General features: G+C 35.8%; 1 protein-coding gene across 1 annotated transcript; it reads right to left on the minus strand.

Moving 5' to 3' along the window:
- Positions 1–13,409: 13,409 nt before the first annotated feature.
- Positions 13,410–18,067, minus strand: LOC112416619 (uncharacterized). Its single transcript, XM_024770877.1, has 3 exons — positions 17,569–18,067; positions 16,410–17,266; positions 13,410–16,316 (listed from the first exon to the last, which is right to left on the minus strand). Exons 1-3 carry the CDS (start codon positions 18,065–18,067, stop codon positions 13,410–13,412), a joined length of 4,263 nt encoding a protein of 1,420 aa, XP_024626645.1.
- Between the last annotated feature and the right edge of the window lie 2,665 nt (positions 18,068–20,732).

The raw sequence follows: 20,732 nt of genomic DNA on the forward strand, positions 1-20,732 counted from the left end.
AAAAAAAAAATTAGCTACCCCAAACATATTTATTTTTTAAATTATTATAAAAAAAATAATTTTTTTTTAGATTGATAGACTTATTTGTATTAATTTGACACTTTCGGTCTCAACAATAAATATTGATAAAACATTTTTAAGAATAAAAAAAATTGTCAAGACAATACTCAAACAAATCAAACAGATAATGAGTTTCTTGCAATTAACTTGTTTGTTTACATTGAATAATACATTATAAGTCTATTTAATATACAATCAATTATGAATAAAATTGACTTTTGAAATACTTTATGTTCAACTTTTCTAAATAATTATTGTCAATTTTTATTTTCTTAATTTGTTATTGTTTTATTTACATTTCATGTAAGTAAATTTTTTTGTGATATTGTTTAACATATTGGTCAAGTTTATGATTAAATTTGATTTTAGTCTTTAAACACTCACGATTTTTAAGTTAAGTTTTTATGATTTTGTTTAATTTTAGTCTTTAATTTGTTATTATCGAGATTAAATGCATGACTAAAAACACTCTTTTTTTTTTTGTTGGTAAGAGTTTGAGAGAAAATTTGAATTTTTTGAGTGACTAAATCGAAGAAGTTATAATTTATTGGACTACAATTATATTTTATCTTTAAATTTAATATGTTGATTTTAAAAATATTTCATTTTCTTTAAATTTGGCCCTGAGTAATATTTCTGCTAGCTTTGCTGTTGGTTGTATACCGGGTCAAAATAACGAAAATAAACATTACAGATGGCTTGGTTGTGGGTATCCCCTGTTGGAACAAAATGTGTTTCACAATGAACCTTATTAAGTTTTGATGATAACAAGGTATTAAAAATTGTCAATTGGTTATTACTAATAATTGTTCAAGTGTACAGGACCAAAGGCTACTCAAGTTATTTCAATAGGTCTTGGAAGAACAATGGAAAGAAAAAGAAATTATGAGCATCTGAAGAAAACTGCTCCTGAAGCTGAAGTGCTTCTGAAGAGATGACGTCATCAGAAGCAGAAGGTCATCAGAAGCAAAAGTTTTCATCAGAAGCAATATCTTCACCAGAAGCTATGTTTGATCCTTTAATCAAACTGAAGATTCAAAGTAGCTGATTCTCAATTCAGTCTTATCAAAGAAGAACGAAGAATTGAAAGGGAGGTATCAACGGATATATGGATAGCACTGAGCACTTGTCTCTCATTAATAGAGTTGACAAAGTACAAGTGTACAACCACTACCTCCACTACTCTGTTTTCTGTCTACGCTACAAGACAAAACAACAGCCATGCCTGCAGAATTTGTACACTCAAGATGGGAATGAATTTGAAGCTTATTCTTCAAAGGACTACACCCAAATCAGGCAAAGGATCACTGGTGGATAATCAAAGGATTTCAAACGACTCTTTAGACGTGCTGATTATCTCAACGTCTCTTTCACGCCTCTATATAAAGGAGTGAAGACTTGAAGATTGCAGACAGAGATACATAAGTTCAAAAGCGCCAAAACTCTGTCAATTTGATTCTACAAAGCACACTGAATTTCTGCACTGATTTGATACATCTTAGAAATTCAAAGTCTAGAGTCTTTTCTGTATTGTATTGTGAACACCACTGATTGTATATCAAGTGTTCAATTCAAACTCAATTCTCTGTATTTTTGTTTGATTAGAAGTCTCTTGCCTGCGTGCTTGAGCATTAGAAGTCTCTTGCTTAGTGCTTGAGCATTGGAAGACTCTTGCGTGTGTGCTTGAGCATTTTTTTGTGAAGTCTCATACTTAGAAAGTATTGAGCAGTTGTAATCTTTGTGATTATAGTGAAATCTCCTTGGAAGTGCAAGGGGGACTGGACTACTTCCGTGTTGTGGAAGGAACCAGGATAACTGCTTGTGTCTTTGTCTTTCTTTTCTCTGCTCTGTTCTTTTCCGCTGCAATCTGACTCTGATCATTTCATCAGAAGCAATCAAACTGCTTTTGAAGTTTTATCAGAAGAAGTATTTTTTAAGAGAAAAAGAAAACACAATTCAACCCCCCCTTCTTGTGTTTTTCACCTTCAATTGGTATCAGAGCCTGCTCTGTTATCACAGCACTTAACCGTGTTACAGTTCAAGATCTATTAGAAAAACATGTCTGGAGATGAGGAATCAGTTACTACAAAATACACAAGTGTCAAGCATGACTATGATACTGCTGACAAGAAAACAGACTCTGGAAAAGCTCCAAAGTTTAATGGAGATCCAGAAGAGTTTTCATGGTGGAAAACTAATATGTACAGCTTTATCATGGGATTGGATGAAGAGTTATGGGACATACTGGAAGATGGAGTTGATGATCTGGATTTGGATGAAGAAGGAGCTGCTATAGACAGAAGAATACATACTCCTGCTCAGAAGAAGCTTTATAAGAAACACCACAAGATAAGAGGAATCATTGTGGCTTCTATACCTCGCACCGAATACATGAAAATGAGTGACAAATCTACTGCGAAGGCTATGTTTGCTTCTCTATGTGCAAACTTTAAAGGCAGCAAGAAAGTAAAAGAGGCTAAAGCTTTGATGCTAGTTCATCAGTATGAACTTTTCAGAATGAAGGATGATGAGAGTATAGAAGAAATGTACTCAAGATTTCAAACTTTAGTTTCTGGATTGCAAATACTGAAGAAAAGCTATGTTGCTTCTGATCATGTTAGTAAGATTTTGAGAAGCTTACCTTCAAGATGGAGACCCAAAGTAACTGCTATTGAGAAAGCTAAGGATCTAAATACTTTAAGTGTTGAAGATCTTGTTAGCTCACTCAAAGTGCATGAAATGAGTTTAAATGAGCATGAAACCTCTAAGAAGAGTAAATCCATTGCTTTACCATCTAAAGGAAAGATCTCAAAATCTTCCAAAGCCTACAAAGCCAGTGAATCTGAAGAAGAATCACCTGATGGAGATTCTGATGAAGATCAATCTGTAAAAATGGCTATGCTGTCCAACAAGCTTGAGTATCTGGCAAGGAAGCAGAAGAAATTTTTGAGCAAGAGAGGTAGCTACAAGAACTCCAAGAAAGAAGATCAGAAGGGATGCTTCAATTGTAAGAAGCCTGGTCATTTCATTGCTGATTGCCCTGATCTTCAGAAGGAGAAGTTTAAAGGCAAATCCAAGAAATCAAGCTTCAACTCCAGTAAATTCAGAAAGCAAATCAAAAAGAGCTTGATGGCGACCTGGGAAGATTTGGATAGTGAATCTGGTTCTGATAAAGAAGAAGCTGATGATGATGCTAAGGCAGCCGTGGGGTTAGTGGCAACAGTATCATCAGAAGCAGTATCAGAAGCTGAATCAGATTCAGAAGATGAAAATGAGGTATATTCCAAAATCCCTAGACAAGAACTTGTTGATTCTCTAAAAGAACTTTTATCACTGTTTGAACACAGAACCAATGAGTTGACAGATTTAAAAGAAAAATATGTTGATTTGATGAAACAACAAAAGTCAACTCTATTGGAACTGAAAGCTTCTGAAGAAGAACTCAAAGGGTTTAACCTCATATCAACAACATATGAAGATAGACTCAAGAGTCTTTGTCAGAAGCTACAAGAAAAATGTGATAAAGGTTCAGGCAATAAACATGAGATTGCCTTGGATGATTTTATTATGGCTGGAATAGACAGAAGCAAAGTTGCTTCTATGATCTACAGCACATACAAGAACAAAGGCAAAGGGATTGGATATTCTGAGGAGAAATCCAAAGAATACAGTCTCAAGAGCTACTGTGATTGTATCAAGGATGGATTGAAATCCACCTTTGTGCCTGAAGGTACAAATACTATAACTGCTGTTCAGTCAAAACCTGAAGCTTCTGGTTCACAGGCTAAGATCACATCAAAGCCAGAAAACCTTAAGATCAAGGTAATGACAAAATCTGATCCTAAGAGTCAAAAGATTAAAATTCTGAAAAGATCAGAACCTGTTCATCAGAATCTGATTAAACCAGAATCTAAAATCCCAAAACAAAAGGATCAGAAGAACAAAGCAGCTACTGCTTCTGAGAAAACAATACCAAAAGGTGTCAAACCTAAAGTATTGAATGATCAGAAGCCACTCAGCATTCACCCTAAGGTACAAGGGAGGAAAAGTAAAACCTCCAAAACTAACCCAAAAGGACCCATGAAGATATGGGTACCTAAATCTGAATTGGCCAAAAATGCAGGTGTGCTTAAGGGCAAGAGAGAAACAAAGGTCATGGTACCTAGACAGCGGATGTTCAAGGCACATGACTGGAGAGAAAGCTTTGTTCCTTACCCTTACAATGAAAGATGGAGGAGAAGTGAAGTTTGGTGGCAACCAAACTGGAAAGATCATTGGTACAGGTACTATTGGTAATTCCTCCATCTCAATTAATAATGTGTGGCTAGTAGATGGTCTGAAGCATAACCTATTGAGCATTAGTCAATTTTGTGACAATGGGTATGATGTAACGTTCAGTAAGACCAACTGCACACTAGTCAACAAGGATGACAAATCCATTACATTCAAGGGAAAGAGAGTTGAGAATGTCTATAAAATAAATTTCTCTGATCTGGCTGATCAGAAGGTAGTTTGCCTTCTGTCAATGAATGATAAAAAATGGGTATGGCATAAAAGGCTGGGACATGCTAATTGGAGATTAATTTCTAAAATTAGCAAGTTACAACTGGTCAAAGGATTGCCTAACATTGATTATCATTCAGATGCACTTTGTGGTGCATGTCAGAAAGGGAAAATTGTGAAAAGTTCTTTCAAATCTAAAGACATTGTATCAACCTCCAGACCCTTAGAATTACTCCATATTGATCTTTTTGGTCCAGTTAACACTGCATCTTTATATGGAAGTAAATATGGATTAGTCATTGTTGATGATTACAGCAGATGGACTTGGGTAAAATTCATTAAAAGTAAAGACTATGCATGTGAAGTGTTTAGCAACTTCTGCACTCAAATACAATTTGAAAAAGAATTGAAAATTTTGAAAGTCAGAAGTGATCATGGTGGAGAATTTGAAAATGAGCCATTTGAACTTTTTTGTGAAAAACATGGGATTCTCCATGAGTTTTCCTCTCCTAGAACTCCACAACAAAATGAGGTTGTAGAGAGAAAGAACAGAACATTACAAGAAATGGCCAGAACCATGATCCATGAAAACAACTTAGCTAAACATTTTTGGGCAGAAGCAGTCAATACTTCATGTTATATTCAAAATAGGATCTATATCAGACCTATGTTGGAGAAAACAACATATGAACTCTTTAAAGGAAGAAGACCCAATATCTCTTACTTTCATCAGTTTGGATGTACTTGTTACATCTTAAACACTAAAGACTATCTGAAGAAATTTGATGCCAAGGCTCAAAGAGGAATCTTTTTAGGTTACTCTGAAAGGTCAAAGGCATACAGAGTGTATAATTCAGAAACACAATGTGTTGAAGAATCTATGCATGTAAAATTTGATGATAGAGAGCCTGGAAGTAAAACTTCAGAGCAAAGTGAAAGTAATGCAGGTACAACTGATTCTGAAGATGCATCAGAATCTGATCAACCTTCTGATTCTGAAAAGTATACAGAAGTTGAATCTAGTCCAGAAGCTGAAATCACTCCAGAAGCTGAGTCTAATTCAGAAGCAGAACCTAGCCCAAAAGTACAGAATGAAAGTGCTTCTGAGGACTTTCAAGATAACACTCAGCAGGTTATTCAACCTAAATTCAAGCACAAATCTTCACATCCTGAGGAGCTAATCATTGGAAGCAAAGATAGTCCTAGAAGAACAAGATCACATTTTAGACAAGAAGAGTCATTAATAGGACTGCTTTCAATAATTGAGCCTAAAACTGTTGAAGAAGCTCTCTCAGATGATGGATGGATATTAGCTATGCAAGAAGAGCTAAATCAATTTCAAAGGAATGATGTGTGGGATCTGGTACCCAAACCCTTTCAGAAGAACATTATTGGAACAAAATGGGTATTCAGAAACAAGCTGAATGAACAAGGAGAAGTAACCAGAAACAAAGCCAGACTTGTTGCTCAAGGCTACAGTCAACAAGAAGGCATTGATTACACTGAAACATTTGCTCCAGTTGCAAGATTGGAAGCAATCAGGTTACTTCTATCCTACGCGATTAATCATGGCATAATATTATATCAAATGGATGTCAAAAGTGCCTTTCTTAATGGTGTCATTGAAGAAGAAGTGTATGTTAAACAACCTCCTGGGTTTGAGGATCTTAAGCATCCTGACCATGTTTATAAACTTAAGAAATCACTATATGGCTTGAAACAAGCTCCCAGAGCTTGGTATGATAGACTAAGTAATTTCTTAATTAAAAATGATTTTGAAAGAGGACAAGTTGACACAACACTCTTCAGAAGGACTCTTAAGAAAGATATTTTGATTGTGCAAATATATGTTGATGATATAATATTTGGTTCTACTAATGCATCTCTTTGCAAAGAATTTTCTAAGTTAATGCAGGATGAATTTGAAATGAGTATGATGGGAGAATTGAAATTCTTTCTTGGAATTCAAATCAACCAAAGTAAAGAAGGAGTATATGTTCATCAAACAAAATATACAAAGGAGCTTCTGAAGAAGTTCAAGCTAGAAGATTGTAAAGTGATGAACACTCCAATGCATCCAACCTGCACCTTAAGCAAAGAAGATACTGGAACAGTAGTAGACCAGAAGCTATACAGAGGTATGATTGGTTCTCTGTTATACCTCACTGCATCTAGACTTGATATTTTATTCAGTGTATGCTTGTGTGGAAGATTTCAATCAGATCCTAGAGAATCTCATTTAACTGCAGTTAAGAGAATCTTCAGGTATCTGAAAGGAACAACTAATCTTGGACTCCTGTATAGGAAATCCCTAGATTATAAGTTGATTGGATTCTGTGATGCTGATTATGCTGGTGATAGGATTGAAAGAAAATCAACCAGTGGAAATTGTCAATTCCTGGGAGAGAATCTGATATCCTGGGCAAGCAAAAGACAAGCAACTATTGCTATGTCTACAGCAGAAGCAGAATACATTTCAGCTGCAAGTTGTTGCACACAACTACTTTGGATGAAACATCAGTTGGAAGACTATCAGATTAATGCTAACAGTATTCCCATTTATTGTGATAATACTGCTGCTATTTGTTTGTCAAAGAATCCAATTCTACATTCAAGAGCCAAGCATATTGAAATCAAACACCATTTTATCAGAGACTATGTTCAAAAAGGGATTTTAGATATACAATTCATTAATACTGAACATCAATGGGCTGATATATTTACAAAACCTTTATCTGTTGAAAGATTTGATTTTATTAAGAAAAATTTGAACATGCATTTTGTGTCTGATTGAAAAATTGCTTGCCTCTGAATAAGAAGTTTGGTTCTGAAGTTTATTCAGAAGCATTTGGTTCATCAGAAGCTCTTAACTGAGGTTCTGAGGAAAATGTGCTTCTGAAGATGACGTCAGCACTAAAACTTCAGAAGTGTTATTCTTTGCTTCTGAATAACATGGTTAGTGGGAACGTTGGTAGTTACTTTATGTAACAGCTGTCCCATTACCCAAAAGGTAGTTTTCTGAAGAGTCTCTGACGTGGTCTATTCGTATTGGAGTATAACAAAAAGGGCAATGATGTTTTATTCGCTTTTTAACATACTTACACGCGCCCCCAATTTGTCATTAATGCTGTGTTTGTTTGTCCCTTCTGAATTGCAAACGTTTTATTAAAAACACTAAGTCAATTCACACACTACTCACTTCACAACAAACACTTTCTATTTTCTTCTCAACCCTCTGCGAAAGTAAGCGCATTCACTCATCCTCTCAAAACACCTTAGAACCCTAAAACTACTTCAAATCTATGGCATCTTCAAGTTCTGCTGGTGGTTCTTCATCAAATATGGATATAGATACTCCAGCATATGAAATCAAAGGAAGAACTATGTCTATTGAGGAATGGGAGTTAATCATTCAAGCGGAAAATCCAGTGGATTTCGCTTCTCTAACTCACCATGGGTGCGACTTGGTAAGATTCTACAAGAAGCAGAAGATGATGGGTTACTTCAGTCTTCTCAATGGTCCAACTTATGAAGTTCTGGTCAGACAATTCTGGGTAAGGGCTTCAGTCTTTGACATTGAAGCTGCTAGACAGGAAGAAGCTCAACTGATTCTGGTTGATCCTACTCTAAAGGGAAAAACCAGAGAAGAAATGGGTCTACTCTCCTTCACCGGCACAGAGATTAGATCAAATGTCATGGGTATTCCTGTAACCATAAATGAGCAGATTATTGCTCAAGCCATGGGAAGGGATACTTCTGGCAAATACTTTGGAGAAGAAATTCCTAATCCAAGAACCAGCTCTTGGAAGGAAATTGTCAATGAGACCATCTATGGGTCTAAGGTTGCTCAACCTTACAGCACTTTGAGCATTGAGAAGAAAATGCTGCTGAAGATACAGAATGAAAACATCTTTCCCAAAGGTGGAGGAAGTGATCAACCCTCTCTTGGTCACAAAGTCTTTCTGCATCACACCATCACTCAGGAAACAACGATGAATGTTCCAAAGTACATGTTCAAATACATGATCAAGGAGCTAAAGAAGAGTCAAATGGAAAACAGAAAGTTTGTTCCTTATGGAAGACTACTCTCTGTAATCTTTCAAGAAGGAGGACTTCTAAGTGCCTTGAAGGATGTGGGCATCTATGATAACCAGAAGCTGGGAGCAGTAACTGGGAAGATAATCAATGCATCAACTCTTGTAAAGATGAAACTGATTCCAGCAAATGCTCACAAGAAACTAGATTCTGATATGCGTGAATCTGATGCAATATCTGATCTAGTCACTCATCACATCCCCATCTGCAAGAAGGATCCCCTGGATGTGCAGAGAGTCTACATCTTGGACTTCTACAAAACCTACAATCTGAAGATCAGCTTGAAAGATGTCCCTGAAGAAATGTATGGTGGTGATCTGCCTGTGGCCAAAGGCAGAAAATCTAAGAAGAAGCAGATCACCAAGGAAGAATACCTTGCTGAAGATGCTACTGAGGAGGGTGCTCAGAAGCATAAGAAAGCCAAGAAGGAAAAATCTGCTATGTCCACCATTCTTGAGGAAGTGGAGGATTTGGATGATGTCCCTCTTATCACAAAAAGGACAAGGAATGCTCAAGAAACAGCAGAACAGCCTGCTTCTGAACAAACAGGTTCTGAGCAAGCTGCTTCTGAAGAGCCTCTAAGTCCCAAGAAGAAAAGAGAAGCTGCTCTTAAGACCATCAAAAGGAAGAGATCTTCAAGGAATCTGAAGACAGCTGAAGGACGAAGGGCAGAAATGTTGGAAGAATTGGAAGAAAACTGGGATGAAGACTCAAGCCCCAAGAAGGCAAAAAGGACTATAACTTCTGAGCCTATAGTCATGCCCAGTTTTGAAATGACTGAAGAATTAAAGCAGTATGCTAAGGAGTACTCTGCATCCAAGATAGCAGAGAAGAAAAGGTTGAAGGAAGTGTTTGAGAAAGAAAGGGATGAGCGTCTCAAGGCTGCAGGGTATGTGCCTACTCCTGACATTGCTGCTTTAGCGTCTGAGTTAGAGCAAGAAACTGTTCAGTATGGAGCAACTCTGCTTTCTCAAGCCTTGAAGAATAAGCAAGCTTCAGGAGCAACTTCATCAGAACAAGTTTCAAAAGCTCCAGAAGCAGTTCATCCAGAAGCTCAATCTTCAGGTAATTCATCCAAACCTGACATCTATACTCAGATTCCATCTCTACCCTCTTCACCCTCTTCATCATCAACAGAATCAGATGACCAACCCCTTAGCCAACACATAGACAAGCTTCTAAAAACCAAACCTACCAAACTAACAGAATTTGGAACACTTGACTATGAGAGCACTCAAATAGAATTTTCCAAAGATAGGATTAAACTGTGTGAGAAATTCAATTTGCCTACTACTCATCCACTATATCCAGATATTCCAGAACCTGTTAGTATACAACAACCTGAACCTACCCAAACAAACTCACCAAATAATCAAACTCCACAAAGAGCCTCTGAAGTAGTTTCAGAAGCAACTACTTCAGAAATCCCCCAACAACAAGAATCCTCAACCATTCACAATTTAGAAAAACACTTAGGTGGTGAAATGCAACCTACACCTACAAAGGCCTCTAAGACAGTCCCTGGAAAGACTGTGTTAGAAAACCAACAAACTGTTCCTGAACAAGATGCTTCTGAACAAGTTGCTTCTGACCATCAATCAACAGAACCAGAACATCAACCAAAACCACCAATAATTGACCTAACTTCTTCTGACCAACAAACAGCCTCTGACCAACCCTCCACATCTCATACAACTCAATCTGAACCTTCAACCATCCCTGACTATATCCTTGAATCTGAGTATATAGATGAACAGTTAATCAAGCTTAGTGATGAGATTCAGACACTGATTCTTCGCAGAACAGTTCCTGTACCTCCTATTCACTATCTTGATCAATGGATGGATCTGAAAAAGAGTTTTGATGACCTGCTGGATAAGCTAAGTTCTAAGTGTGTCTCATCTCACTCTGCCATGCTGCAAAAGATGTTGGATGATATGCATGAAGCAGCTAGAGTGAAAGAGCTGAATTACGTGCCTCTGCTGGACATCACTCCTTTCTATCCAGAAGAAGAGTACATCTCAAGGGCAACAAGAATTCATGCTGGGTACAAAAGAAGAATGAGGGAAAAGGATGAGCTACTCAAAAAGAAGGATGAGCAAATCAAGTATCTATTGGAACAGATGTACAAGCAAACCCAACCTTAGTTGCACATTTTTTTTTTTGCTTGTTTTAATTTTTGTTCTAAGTACTTTAGTTGCACTGCATTTGTATCTCAACTTTTCTATATATATATATATATATATATATATATATATATATATATATTATCATTGTTTCTGGATCTTGTGCTTTTTCACCTTCAATATGTTTTACAAGCTTTAACTCTGATGATATTTAATGCTGATTGCTCTGAAATACTATTTTTAAAGGTTATATGTTTATTCTTTTGTTTTGTTTTGCTCTGATACTCTTTCTTTTGTTTCTATTCTTTTTGTTGATGACAAAAGGGGGAGTAAATGTATAGTATTTTTAAGGCACTGAGCCCCACTACAACCACTTCTAAATTTCTTTTAAATACTTCTGATTTGATTTTATGAGTATTTTATTGAAATTTAATTAATAAGAATAGAACTTAGGGGGAGCTTACAAACCTCACCTTAAAGATCTATTAGACTCAGGGGGAGCTTACAAACCTCTATCCCAGTGGTCAACTTATTAATTAGATCAACAACAATTGAACATTTTAAATGCTATTGTTTGTCATCGTCAAAAAGGGGGAGATTGTTGGAACAAAATGTGTTTCACAATGAACCTTATTAAGTTTTGATGATAACAAGGTATTAAAAATTGTCAATTGGTTATTACTAATAATTGTTCAAGTGTACAGGACCAAAGGCTACTCAAGTTATTTCAATAGGTCTTGGAAGAACAATGGAAAGAAAAAGAAATTCTGAGCATCTGAAGAAAACTGCTCCTGAAGCTGAAGTGCTTCTGAAGAGATGACGTCATCAGAAGCAGAAGGTCATCCGAAGCAAAAGTTTTCATCAGAAGCAATATCTTCACCAGAAGCTATGTTTGATCCTTTAATCAAACTGAAGATTCAAAGTAGCTGATTCTCAATTCAGTCTTATCAAAGAAGAACGAAGAATTGAAAGGGAGGTATCAACGGATATATGGATAGCACTGAGCACTTGTCTCTCATTAATAGAGTTGACAAAGTACAAGTGTACAACCACTACCTCCACTACTCTGTTTTCTGTCTACGCTACAAGACAAAACAACAGCCATGCCTGCAGAATTTGTACACTCAAGATGGGAATGAATTTGAAGCTTATTCTTCAAAGGACTACACCCAAATCAGGCAAAGGATCACTGGTGGATAATCAAAGGATTTCAAACGACTCTTTAGACGTGCTGATTATCTCAACGTCTCTTTCACGCCTCTATATAAAGGAGTGAAGACTTGAAGATTGCAGACAGAGATACATAAGTTCAAAAGCGCCAAAACTCTGTCAATTTGATTCTACAAAGCACACTGAATTTCTGCACTGATTTGATACATCTTAGAAATTCAAAGTCTAGAGTCTTTTCTGTATTGTATTGTGAACACCACTGATTGTATATCAAGTGTTCAATTCAAACTCAATTCTCTGTATTTTTGTTTGATTAGAAGTCTCTTGCCTGCGTGCTTGAGCATTAGAAGTCTCTTGCTTAGTGCTTGAGCATTGGAAGACTCTTGCGTGTGTGCTTGAGCATTTTTTTGTGAAGTCTCATACTTAGAAAGTATTGAGCAGTTGTAATCTTTGTGATTATAGTGAAATCTCCTTGGAAGTGCAAGGGGGACTGGACTACTTCCGTGTTGTGGAAGGAACCAGGATAACTGCTTGTGTCTTTGTCTTTCTTTTCTCTGCTCTGTTCTTTTCCGCTGCAATCTGACTCTGATCATTTCATCAGAAGCAATCAAACTGCTTCTGAAGTTTTATCAGAAGGAGTATTTTTTAAGAGAAAAAGAAAACACAATTCAACCCCCCCCCCCCCCTTCTTGTGTTTTTCACCTTCATCCCCATGAGGTAACTTTTAATACTTTTAATTTTTATTAAATTATAGACAGGATTACATTAGAGGTCCTTTATCTTATTTATTTGTAACACTTTGATCCTTTATCTTTATTTTTTTCCGTTTAGGTTTTTTATCTCTCATAAAAGCACATATACATCTTTTTTCTTATTTTTTTATTAAAAAAATACATAATGTTATTTTTTACATATATTTTTATTAAAAATGAAAAAATCCAGAATTATGATGAAGATGTTCATCATCTTCATTGAATCAAAAAAATTTCTACACAAATATATCTCCAAATATCATGAATTAATGTTATGTTCACCTCAAATCTTCTTTTTAATGCAAAAATCAAAACCCCATGGAGAAAGAGATTTAGTTTCATCACAAAAAAAAAAAAAAAATTAGTTATATAAATTGTCACACCGTATATTATTATTATTATTTTCTAAAATTCAATATTCAAACCCGGCATAAAAATAACCCCAAAATTGAGAGCAGCTTTGCACATTATTTTTGTTGTTTCCAGAACAATCTTAACTTTTGTAAAGCCTAACCCTTACGCCAGTGACTAAAGCCTCCACCATCCGCCTTGCAACATTTGTGAAATTAAGGTTTTGAATTTTGTGTTTAAAAGAATTTTTTTTTTTTTTTTTTTTGCAAAAGTTGATGCTAGAGCATCAACAAAATATATAAAAAAGGAAAAAGGAGTACAAAAAGAAAAGGGGGACTAGGCCAAAACCTTTTTAGAAATTAACAAACCTATAATTAGGTAAACCCAACCTATTCCTGGAGTACTCCTCCCTAATCCCATCTGGTATGTTAGTATGCCAAACAAAAGAGTTAGGAGGTAAAGCTAAACCAATGTTCGCTAACCCATCAGCACAAGCATTACCTTCCCTATATACATGAGAAAAAGTAAAATTAATGCCCCTAACAAAAGCTAAACAGTTGTGCCATCTGTTTCTTAGGATCCAAGGAACAGAAGCCGAAGATTTCATAGCCAGATAAACCAGTTGAGAGTCTGTTTCCAACCACAAATTGAACCAACCCTCTCTTTGAGCCACCTCCATAGCAATGATAGCAGCCATTAGTTCCGAATGAAAGGCATTACCATTTACAAGATTTTGAGCAAAACAGCCAATACAATTACCATCTCTGTCTCTGAAGATGCCGCCTGCAGCAGCATTGGTAGGACTCTTTGTTGCAGCACCATCAGTGTTCACCTTAACCCAGTCAAAAATTGGAGGAGTCCAGATAACTTCAATAACTCTAGGGGCATTAGGAGGCTTGATTGGAACTCTGAAACTCTTTAAAATGCTAAACTCCCTCATATCAGGTGAAGAAACTTTTGTTGTGTTACTGCCAGACATACAGACTAAAGAGACAATGTTGTTGATAGAAAGCTTCCTGTGAATGAGCTTATCCTTAAATCTAGCTTGATTTCTTCTATACCATATTGAACTAATAATATTAACAATGCCAGCCTGCACCACTAACTTACATTGAGGTGACCATCTTCTATCACACATCTTCCAAATATCCTCTAGATTGGAAACTTGAATTGGGAGATTTAGAATGCCAGCAAACCAGTTCCAAAGGTATTTAGCAAAACTGCATTCAAAAAATAGATGGAAGGAAGTTTCAACATACTTATTACAGTTTGAGCACATTGATGCTAAAGAGCAGCCCCTAAGCACCAGATTATCATCTGTTGGAATCCTATTATGCATCAATCTCCAGCACAACAGGGACTTTGATGGAGGAATATCTTTACTCCAAATCTTCTTTGCCCACCCTATGTTCTGGGTACAATGAGCTTTGAATATATAAGCATCTTTAAGTGAAAGCTCACCATTTGCTGCATTTTTCCAAACCAATTTGTCCTCCACAGCATCTGTAGGTATTGTTACTTTATGAACTAGTGAGTTGATTGCAGGGAATGCCATCTGCACTATCTGAGGAATACTCCAGACTCCATTAATAATGAAATCTGCAACTGTGGCTTGTAGATTTTGAGATATATGAACAGGTATGTTTAGAGTAGAGGTTAAAGAAACCCCACACCATTCATCATTCCAAAAGTTCACTGACTCTCCATTACCAATTAGCCAGCTAGCTTGTTCTGTTGTAGTATCGAATTCATTTTTTATGCTGCTCCAAATTGAAGAATAGATGTGATGTGAGATCGGTCTTCTATTTCTTATAACTCTGCTACGTAGTAGAGTGGCCCAAGATTCATTGGAATTCCTGATATCCCAACAGAGCTTAAGATTGGAGGCTTCATTCAAAGAAATCAAGGATCTGATCCCTAATCCTCCTTGTGAAATTGGTTTGCAACATTTGTTCCAAGATACTGTAACTAATTTCCTCTTGTTCACATCACCACTCCAGATGAAATTCCTAATCCATTTCTCTAAATCTTTTAGAAGTGAAATAGGCCAATTATAGACTGCAATACTATGAATTAACATACCTTGTATGACTGATTTAACCAACTGCACTCTACCAGCAATTGATAGAAGAGATGCCTTCCAAGCTCCAAGTTTGCTCTTGATTTTATCAGCTATGGGTAGAAGAAATCTAGCTTTAGGCTTCCCTTTGAAGATAGGGACCCCTAAATAGTTGAAAGGAAGGCTACCAATATTGAACCCAGTCTGATCAGCAATTTGTGAGATTCTAGAGTTTGAGATAGAACCAGCATACATTGTGGATTTAGCTGGATTAACCATTTGACCAGAGACTGCAGCATACCTTTGAAACAGGTCTTTTAAAGCTTGAATTGAAGCAGCTTTTGCTTTACAAAACACCATGATATCATCTGCATAAAGAGTGTGAGATGGGACACAGTGATTTCTAGAACCTTTGATGAGATCCAGCTTCCCTTGATCAACAAGATTCCCTATGCTTCTGCTCAGTACATCTTCAGCTAAACAAAAAAGAAGAGGGGACAAAGGGTCACCCTGCCTAACCCCTCTCTTACATTTGAAGAAGCCATAATGCTTACCATTAATAGAAATTGAAAGATTAGCAGAATGTAAGATTACCTCTATCCAGTTACAAAACACATCATTAAAACCAAATTGCTTTAGAACTTTCAGCAAAAAACTCCACTCTAAAGTATCAAATGCTTTTGCAATATCCACTTTGAAAGCCACATTTCCTCCAAAACATCTGTTGTGAAGTAAGTTGATGGCCTCAGATGTTGTACATATGCAGTCCCTGATGTTTCTACCTTGAATGAATCCCCTTTGTTCTTTAGAAATGATGGATTTCATGATTGGGGCCAGCCTATCAGCAAGGATCTTTGTGATGATTTTAAACTTGAAATTTGCCAGGGCTATTGGTCTGAATTGCTCCACTGAATCCGCCTGCTCATTTTTTGGTATTAACACAATAGTATTTGAATTGTAAGTAGGAGGCATCCAGCTTTTTGTGAAAAACTCCACCACTGCATTGCAAACATCTTTGTTAATTATGTTCCAATAAGTTTGAAAGAATATGGCACCAAACCCATCTGGCCCAGGAGCACTATCCTTGTTAAGTTCAAAAACAGCTTTTTTTATCTCCTCTTGAGAAGGAACCAAAGTCAATAAGTTGTTGGTGTAGTCAGAGATCAGAGTTGGAATCACATCTTCAACCAAGCTATCCACCTGCAAAACAATGTTAGAGGAAAACAAATTTTGAAAATGATTTTTGAAGAGAATAGCAATTTGCTCTGGATCATCCACAATATTATCATCAACTTTGATAGCAGTGATGGGTTTGGTTTTGGTTTTAATGTTGGCTAGTCTATGAAAGTAATTGGTGTTTCTATCTCCCTCCACATGCCATTTAGATCTAGCTCTTTCCTGCCAAAATGCCTCTTCCTTGTTTAAGGCATTCTCAAGATTGATTTGGGCCAGTTTCTGTTGCTCAAGAAGAGAATCAGTCATACCTGTGTTGTCAATATTTTCCTGAATAGCAGCAAGTTTATTTTCAGCATCTTTCACTATAGTATGTACATTACCAAAGACATTATGGTTCCAGTCTTTCAATTTATATTTCAGGTTTTTGAGTTTAGCAGACAACACATACATAGGATTTCCAATAATCTGGTCATTCCAAGTTTCAGTAATTATTCTTCTGCAGTCATCATGCAGAACCCACATTCTCATGAACCTAAATTGAGTAGCATGTGTAACATTTGAGGTTTTGAAATCCAGAAGAATTGGGAAATGGTCTGATTTAAATTTTGTGAGGGTGGTGACAGCTAATGAAGCGCAGCTATCAAGCCAAAGTTGATTACAAATGGCTCTGTCTAATCTTCTTTCAGTTTGTCTTGCCCCTCTACCATTTGTCCAAGTGTATTGAGCCCCTCTAGTTGGTATGTGATATAAATTGTTAGAATCAGACCAATTGAAGAATTCCTCCATGGGTAATCTGGCAGGGTTGGTGAATCCTCTATGTTCATGAGATCCTAAGATGGCATTGAAATCTCCTATGGAGCACCAGGGAATGTTGTGTTGGTTTTGGATGTTTTGTAGGTTGTACCAAAGTTGCCTTCTAGTGATGTAATTGGTTGAAGCATAAACAGCATTAAAACCAAAAATTTTGTTATTATCTGTGATAGTGAATGAAACTTGTTGGTTATCAATGTTTATGATGTTAGGGTTAAGGTTTTTTGAACAAATACACCAAAGGTTTGGTATGAGGTTAGGTCTGTTGTTAAGTGCAAACAGTTTAAGGTTGAGTCTATTTAGCCAGTAGAACGGGAAACAGTTAAATGGTATCCAGGGTTCAGCTATAAGTATAATGTCAGGTTTATGTAACACAATAAGTCTCTTAAGAGCCAATCTGGTTGGGGAGTTGGCTAAACCCCTTATATTCCAAAAGAGGCACTTCATTTAGGAGGAGTATGGTGACCTACCTTTGATCTGGTAGCATATTTGCTGGTGGAAGGGCTCACTTTCTTATTTGCTTTCTTCTTGTTTCTTTTGGTGACCAGTTGGAAGCCAGAATCATCTATATTGTGTTGTATTTCTTGTGCAATTTGCAAATCAATAATTCTTTGCTGTTCAGCCAGTGAATCATCATTGTCTTGATCATCTTCTTGATCCTCTAAATTGGCCCATGATTGTTGTAAAAATTGCATATCATTCTGGATTCTAATAGGGGTATCTATAGATGTGTTTGATTTGTGGGTAGAAGATGTATTTTGGCTTTGGTTAGTTTTTTGGCTAGTTTGGGAATTTTGGTTGGGTGAATTTTGACTAGGAGTTTTCTGGCTTTGGTTGTTTGACTGGCTTTGGCTAGGGTGTTGGCTGGATCCCTGTACTGATGCTTCTCCAAACTGTGTATTTTCAACAAAATCAGTATCTGAATCATCTGTATTCTGATCAGGATTATGCCCTGCTAGCTGCATATCATTCTCAGACGGCAGAGGTTGATTTATGTCAGCAGTAGGTGAAACAACATCTTTTGGAGATATATTTTAGTAGAATTTTTTATTTTATTTAAAGAAGATGATGAAGATTCAAAGGAAGAAGATGAAGATGATGAACATCTTCATCATATTTCTGTATTTTTTTCATTTTTAATAAAAATATATTTTTAAAAATAAAATTATGTATTTTTTAAGAAAAAAATGAGAAAAAAGATGTATATGTAAATGACCTAAATGGAAAAAAATAAAGATAAAGGATCAAAGTGTTACTAATAAATAAGATAAAGGACCTCTAATGTAATCTTGACTTAATTATATTTAGGTGTTCAATCCTAATTAATTTACACTACATGACAGGCTTAGAACAATTAAAATTTCACATCAAATTTCTTTCATCTGAATGTGCTTAAATTTATCAGTTACATTCATAAAATTTATTCTTCCCATTTCGATTGTTCAATTTTTTCGTTCCAAACTGCTGCATTTTTTAATTTTCGTGAGAATCGTCGTCGTTTGTTTGATTCCAAATATCGTGAGAATTGTCGTTATTTCCAGAACCACGTTAAGTATGGTGATTTGATTTTTCTTTTTCATTTGATTTTTTTTTTGTTGTGAGGTAGTTAATTATAACAATTGAGTAAGTCATATGTTGTTCTTTGAGGACTGCTAGCAGGTGTTGCCGCTGTGATGTTGTGGGAGTTTACTAGAATTTTTTTCGGTTGCTGCTGAAATGGTTATGTGATGAGGCTTTTGTTCTTTTGTTTGGACTTAAAGGCTTTGACTGATAGTGAGGCAAGTCTATACGTGTTAGCAGATTTTATTAGGTTGACTGCTTAAATAAAAAAAGTCACGATACCTGACACAGTTCTAGAAACAGCGACAATTCTCACTATAATTGGAAACTGGTGTAGTTTGGAACGACAAAATAGAACAATCAAAATGGGAAGAAGAATGAAAAAGAAACAAGAATTGATCAATATAGAAGAATAAAGAAGAAGAAATTTGAATGAAGAAGATGTTTTTGTTCTCACGTTCTGAGTTTTAGAATGGAAGAAATTTTATGAATGTAAGTGATGAATTTAAGGACATCCAGATGAAAAAATTTGATGTAAAATTTTATTTGTTATAAGTCTTGTAGTGTAAATTAATTAAGATTGAACACCTTAATATAATTAAATAAAAATTAAAAGTATTAAAAATTACCTTATGATTAAGATTAATTCTCCTTAAAAAAAAATTAAGATTAACTCTCTTTTGGTAAAAAAAAAAGATTAACTATTTTATTTTTAGAAAAAAATCTACTCATTTATTTGACATTTAATGTTACCTGTGTATATTACATTTTGATTGGTTGATATCATAAGAGCGTAATTACCCTCTAAATAAGAGAGGATAACGTAGGCCTCATCCTTGTTTATGGGTAATGTTATTGACGGTATACACAGAGGGTTTTCATGGTCGTGGATAATATTACTGATGAGACATTATGTTTGTACTAACATGTCACGGTTTCTATACCTTTATTGCCATATGAATTTATTTTGCATCTGCTGTGCTTTACATGATGTATCTATGAACTTATATTTACATAGGTTTCATGCATTTTCTTGTTTTGATATTCTCTTGCTCAACAGATATAGCCTTTTCTTTTCACTAGGTAAATTTGTGCTTTGACGTTTTGGCATTTTTTTAGGGCTATAATAATGAGACAGCCAAATCACACTTGGTTCTTCAAGTTTTGTTGTATTCTTCCTACCTAGAGTTGTTTTGATGAATTTTTAACTTAGAATAATTTACCAAGCACAACTACATTGAAGGCTCATTTATAAGAGAAAACGTGATTACAAGAGGATCTCCAATGGGAGATGTTTTGTCTAATAACATGTAGATCTTATTAGCTACTTCCATTGAACAATTTTCTCAAAGTAGAACCCACCACAATTGATTTTTGACACTCTTTGAAACACGCACAACCAACAAAAACTTTTACAAAAGAAAAGGGAGAATTGTTTTATGGATCCCTCAGTTTTGCTCAAAAATCGCTCGATAATTTTCCATTGTACAAAACCTATTGCAAGATACGTTCTGATCAGCTGTTTTTTCATCAGATGCTATCTTCCGATAGGCTGATTTAAGGGTTGAGTAATTTAAGAGACACATAGAACAAATGCAAAAAAAAAAAAAAGTGAAGGGGGGATGGGAGAGAGATCATTAGACTGAAAGAGAGGCATCCAAACCAAAGCCATCAAGAGTTCTGTCATGAATTAGAGTAGTGTCTAATTCAACTAGTCGTGTGTGAACCAAATTTTGAAGTAGGCTTTTAAGATATTGCATTAGCCTTTATTTAGAGTGAAACTTCATTTTCACTCTTGAATTTGTACACCGTTGTTAGATTAATCCCTGAAATTGTAGGGACTCATTGTGGGTTCTGGTTTGCTCCATTTATTTACTCTCAATTTTTGCTATTTACGAGAGATTTGGACACAAATGAAAGATTAGTGAAACCCATTAGTGGAATCCACTTGTTTTAGAATGAGGCTCATTAATCTTTCACTTGTGTTTATGTCTCTAATAAATGGAAGGTAGATAAATGGAGCAAACCCGGCCTCTATCTCTAAAATTAAGAAATTGACTAAAACGTTCC

This window comes from Medicago truncatula, chromosome 7 (assembly GCF_003473485.1).
Source record: "Medicago truncatula cultivar Jemalong A17 chromosome 7, MtrunA17r5.0-ANR, whole genome shotgun sequence".
NCBI classification, from domain to species: domain Eukaryota; kingdom Viridiplantae; phylum Streptophyta; class Magnoliopsida; order Fabales; family Fabaceae; genus Medicago; species Medicago truncatula.

Coding starts and splice junctions, on each gene's coding strand:
- LOC112416619 (XM_024770877.1), bottom strand. CDS start 18,067: ATGCAGCTAGCAGGGCATAATCCTGATCAGAATACAGATGATTCAGAT. Junction 17,267..17,568: donor TGCTACCAGATCAAAGGTAG/GTCACCATACTC, acceptor TCACTATCACAG/ATAATAACAAAATTTTTGGT. Junction 16,317..16,409: donor AACCCATCACTGCTATCAAA/GTTGATGATAAT, acceptor ATTGTTTTGCAG/GTGGATAGCTTGGTTGAAGA.